This window comes from Pyxicephalus adspersus, chromosome 4 (assembly GCF_032062135.1).
Source record: "Pyxicephalus adspersus chromosome 4, UCB_Pads_2.0, whole genome shotgun sequence".
In the NCBI taxonomy this organism is placed as follows: Eukaryota; Metazoa; Chordata; class Amphibia; order Anura; family Pyxicephalidae; genus Pyxicephalus; species Pyxicephalus adspersus.
In genome coordinates, this window is record NC_092861.1 from 76,246,388 (window position 1) to 76,252,207 (window position 5,820).

General features: G+C 36.2%; 1 protein-coding gene across 1 annotated transcript in view; it reads left to right on the forward strand.

The window, feature by feature from the left end:
- The first annotated feature begins 5,324 nt into the window (after positions 1–5,324).
- Positions 5,325–5,820, forward strand: part of PRDM13 (PR/SET domain 13) — a 5,838-nt gene continuing 5,342 nt past the window's right edge. Inside the window, exon 1 of the mRNA XM_072408692.1 lies at positions 5,325–5,607. Coding sequence (XP_072264793.1) covers positions 5,467–5,607 — 141 coding nt within the window. The 5' untranslated portion in view covers positions 5,325–5,466. The remainder of the gene's footprint in view (positions 5,608–5,820) is intronic.

A 5,820-nucleotide genomic window follows, 5' to 3' on the forward strand; every position in this document is an offset into this window, starting at 1 on the left:
TCACCCTTGCTTTTTAAGGGAAGGAAAAATGAAAGAAAATGTGTTCCTATTCCCTTTTGTGGACAATTTATTTCACTTGGGGAACTTCAACTTTGAGCCACAGGACAGAATAAAAATTGGGTAGCTGGTGTGAATGCTTCCAGAGCAGGCCTTTTCTTTTCTTAGTGGATGGGAACCAGCCACAATTGGCTATATTAATAAATAACTTTCCTCACAGCCAGTCTTTACATGGCCCTATTGATAAAATTGTTCGCGTGTCGTTCACGCCTTTTGACTCATTAAGGACTGGATGGAGACTCTCCAAATGAAGCAGTAGGGCACCTTTCCCTAGTAAAGCCTTTTACCTCTCATCGTGTAATTTAAACAGTGTCATCTTAGAATCACCAGGCCAGAGGTTAGGGGGACATGTTCACTACTTAAATTTATTGCCCCTCGACTTCTTGTTTGTCCTTTTCTACCCTGTTCTATCTACCATTCACAAGGATGATCAAAGGGATCATCTTCTCTCTCTGGAGACCGTAGTGAAGTCTGTAATGTAAAGATGCCTAAGAATGCAAGAAGGTGGCTACCATAGCAGGCCATTTTATTGGGGGCCTTCATAACAAAGCCCCTCTACTTGTGTACAGAGACCGTTTTACCAAAGGAGTCATTGCTATTGATTTATGCAAAAAGCCTGTGTACTTCACTACATTAAAACTGGGATAGGGTAAAACTATGCTCACTTTGAATATCCAATTATGTGTGAAATAAATCAGTTCACTTCATTACCACTCACATTTAAAGTTATTTTACACTTTGCTAAGTAAATAGGCTGCACCATAAATTGGCTATAATATTTATTTAGTAAATCAACCTGACTCTTGAACATGCTTTCACTTCTATGACCCAGTCAGGTTCTGCAAAATAAAAATAACATTTTGATCTGAACCTACATTTCTGAAATGAACATAAGCAAGGACATATACAAGCATATTTACCCTTCAATTAAATCAGCAACATATTTTGGGAACACTTGTATTCTAACCCAGTCATTTCTGAGCATAATTTGCAGACACTCAGACCAGAGACCTCTCCTCAAATGTATTTGAAAACACAAGTACTCCATCCCTACTCCTGTAAAACATAATTTGTAACTAATTGGGCCCAATCCTGTCCTTTCCAAGCACTATTTGTAAAAACTTGCTCAGTCTTTTCAAAAACTCACCACTTATCTGTATGTGCCACAAATTAAAAGTATGCTGACTAAAGTTTGTTTATTATAGCCATTGGTGGTCCAGTGAGATTATCTAAATTATCCCTTTATAGATGTCTGAAGCTTCCTAAAATTATATACACTCACTGGCCACTTTATTAGGTACACCTTTTTAACAGTTTGTATCTGATCAGCCAATCACATGGCAGAACCTCAGTGTATTTTAGTATGTAGACATTGTCAAGACAACCTACTGAAGTTCAAGCCAAGCACCAGAATGGGGAAGAAAGGGGGTTTAAGTGACTGAAAATCCTATGGGCTGGTCTGAGTATTTCAGAAAGCCTTCTGCTGGGGTTTTCATGTACAACCATCTATAGGATTTACAGAGAATGATCTGAAAAGGGGAAATAGAAAAGGAGAAAATGGCCAAACTGAGTTGAGCTGATAGAAAGGCAATGGTAATTCAACCCATCTTTATAAAACAGATATGCAGAAAAGCTTTTCTGAATGCACAACACATTGAACTTTGAAGTAGATGGACTACAGCAGTAAGAGACCACATCAAGTGCCATTCCACTAGCTATAAACAGGCTTGCCAAAATTGGATAATAGAAAATTGTAAAATCATTTTAAACTGATTTCATGAACACAACAATGATTTTACTTATAATTTCAAGTACCTTGGTAAATCTATGCCACATAAATTATAGCAGTTTTGAAGATGAAAGGGGGTCCAACCTAGTACTAACAAGATGTATAGAATATTGTGGCCAATGAGTGTATTTAAAAATAATTACAACAGACAACCATCATGATCCTAAACTTGATACAGACCTCCACTTAAGTTGTTAGATGTTTGGACACATTGGCACAAGATTCACTGGTCAGCAGGGAGTATATAGTAAGCCAGCCAAAATCCAATAAGGCCTGGAAAATGTCTCTCCAGTCTTGCCATGGTGGGCATGGTGGTAATATATATTAAACCATTTAAAGTACAATATGATGAGGTGCAAATTATGGTACTAGTATTACCAATCTGCATTTTATTTCAGATATAAGTTATTATTAACTAATATTTATATATCACCAACATATTACGCAGCGCTTTACAAAGTTTATTTTCAAGATGATGAGGCAAAGTGGATAGAGTGACGTGTTATACATGATATGGTATATGCAATCATATTTATTACATCTCAATACATGCCCTTTTTGCTATGGTTTATTCCTTTACGGCTGCTGCACGTACCCACCATAAATCCAGTGTGCTCTTAACTTCTTTATTAAGCTGACAGCACAATGCATTTGCTGAAATAAAAGCCCAACCAGTGTTGTCAGCCCTGTACAGTTTTTTTTTTTCTTTTATTGGACTACACTCCTTTTCTGAGCCATAGCTCAGAAGACAGAAAACAAAAAGGGCAGCAAGGAGGTCACCTCAGGCAGGAAAGTTGGAGTTAATTGGATTTCTGACAGAATACAGCAGGTCATTTTTTGACCTAACAACGTTCATATAGAGATGTGTTTACGAGACATGAAACTACTGCAATCATAACATTAAAAAAAAAAAGGTTAACAAAGTTAAACAAGTTTCTTAATTAATGTACAGATGAGAAATGCATATGTCTGTAATATCTGTACACTTCACATGATGTGTGTAAATTTTGCAGTTCATGTTACTCAAGTATTTTTTAAGCTTTTGTATCCTCTGTATTTCCATTAACAAAACATGAGGTGTGGTTAAGATCTTGCTGTGTTGATGGGTGGATTTTTAGACATCAGATGTTCCAAGTCCATAAGATTGTAACATGTGAGCCCTGTCTAGTGCTGTCCATGCATATATACCTGTTCCAGAACTGTCAAAAAAATATATACTTTTAGGCTATTTTGTGATATTATGTATGCATTACTGTGAAAAAAAAACAAAAATAAAAAAAAAGCAAAATGTATTTACCAATGTAAAAAAAAGTGTTATTATTATTAGTGGTATAAAAAAATATACATATGTACAAAACTGTACCTATAAAGTGGCAACATATTACGTAGAGGTATATATAAATATATATATATATATATATATGTATATATAATTATACATAATATTATTTAAAGCCCTCCAGTAACTTTCTTACATTGTAATTCCCTATATCACATCTCATTACTAATTGATTACTGACACTGCTGGAGAATTTATAACATTGTAATACTTCTAGTTATTATATAAGAAAGAAAGATTTTAGAAAAGCAAACTAAAATCATCATTGTAACAATTTCTTTCTACAAATACATTACAAACCTATCCAATGCACTGGGTAGAATGACAGCCAATAAGATATATCATTATACATATATATATACATTTATTAAGTGAATATTTGAGTATATATATATAAATATATATATATATATATATATATATCATCGATAAAACACATTTACAAGCACATAACACGGATACACACGTAAAGAAATCACAAGAGTGACTTTATGTTTAAAAATAATAAATTTCAGTTGCATGTAATAACTTAACTCTTTAAATTAAGGATACTTTTGTATAAAGTCTTTGAAAAATAGACATCTGGTGTGTGTGTTGTCCATTTTACTGTCACTGATTTGGTGGTATGTGGTATGCCCCTCCAAGCACCTGTGTACTGCTCGCTACAGCATATAATAATTAAATTGTAATATACAGTAAGCATATGTTCATAATACACTATAAATATCCTACATTATTGCATATCATTGCAACGTTCTAAAGGCATTTTGCATTTTATACTTGGACACATTTTGCATTGACAGGAATAGGTCATCCACAATTGTTGCTAACATTTCCCTTTTATAATCTAAGTATCAAAAAGCTTCTAATGGCATTTTACACTTTATACCTGGTTACCTTTTGCATTGATAAAAGCAGGTCGCCTACAATTGATGCTCATATTTCCCGGTAATTACCTGATTATCAGAAAGCTTTTTCTATTGGCATTTTGCAATGCATACATGGCTACATTTTGCATTGATAACAATAGATCAGCCACAATTGATGCTCGTTTTTCCAGTTCATTATATATTTCTTCTATTGGCATATTGCAATGCATACATGGCTACATTTTGCATTGATAACAATAGATCAGCCACAATTGATGCTCATATTTCCAGTTTATTATATATTTCTTCTGTTGGTATTTTGCAATGCATACATGGCTACATTTTGCATTGATAACAAGATACCAGCCACAATTCATGCTCATATTTCCAGTTTATTATATATTTCTCCTATTGGTATTTTGCAATGAATACATCGCTATATTTTGCATTGATAACAATAGATCAGCCACAATTCATGCTCATATTTCCAGTTGAATCTATTCTTCTATTGGCATTTTGCAATGTACATCTGGTTTCAGTATACACTTATAACAATAGATCACCCTGTTTATTTTAAAGAAATGTAACTCTAAGCAATACTTGTCATATTAGCTAGTGATGGCTTCATAAAATAAGCACCTGTCAACATGTCCACCCATCCAATCCAACAAGATCATTATTTAAGAAAAAAGTTGCATGTACTTGTGTAGTCCCCCATCAAGTACCTGCGCAGTGTTTGGCACACGCCAGGAATCAATAGGAGTTAACAAGTCCCCAAACATTCCTGGTCCCATTGTTAACCAGTTCTTTGCGATAAAGCCAAGGGGAAGAGAATTAAAAATCTTTGAAGTATATTAAACCTGAAAAGGATCAGCCAAGTAGACTTAAAACAGTCCCTTATTTTCAGGACTGGTTGGCCGGCCAACAATGAAGGGGAGTAAAATTTATGGAGAAATTATACAGTGGATTTGTCACTTAAAATATCGTAACTGTCTTGGGGACAATACCCCATGCTGAGGATTAATGGTCCCTCCAGACCTTTGATTCAGCGGAGTCTTTTCTTTGCCCTTGACAAATTGGATTTTTAGGAATGGGAAGGTCGCCTGGACCATTGTCTGGTTACCATTCATGGGAGCTGATTATGCAGAAAGGGTTAGGGAAAGTCTCCATGTGACCCTCTTTGGATGAAACGCCGCAGCTGCTGGAACAGCTCAACTCTCTCACCAAACTCTGCGCCCTAGAGCATGGTGGTGCCAAGGGGGTAGCCCTCCTATAGAAAAGCCGGCGTACACACAGCTAGCGCGTCACTGTGCAGGCGGAGATACGCCTGAGTGCTGTCCTCTCCTCTGCTCTCTCTTCTGTCACTCTGAGTGCTACTTGGGGTCCCTGACTGCTCATACCTACAGGCAGCAATGCACCCGAGCCGGGCTCCTGCCACCAGCGTCGGCGCTGACACCAACATCCCAGCCGGACTGCGCCTAGGTCCAGTGCTGGGCTCCTTCAAACTGGGGAAGTACCTGTCAGATCGCAGGGAACCTGGACCCAAAAAAAAGGTATTTCCACATTGGAAATTCATCCTTATGAAATCTCGCTGCAATTGCTTGGATTCATAAGACCTAGGATTCCGACTTTCATCGACTTTTAAAACTGGATTTAAAGTCGGGTTTTAGGATGGATTAAAAAACTTGGGAAAAATTCTAAATATAGGAATAACTGATCTATAATAGACAAGAAAAAGAAATCAAATTATACAACTTATTGTAAAG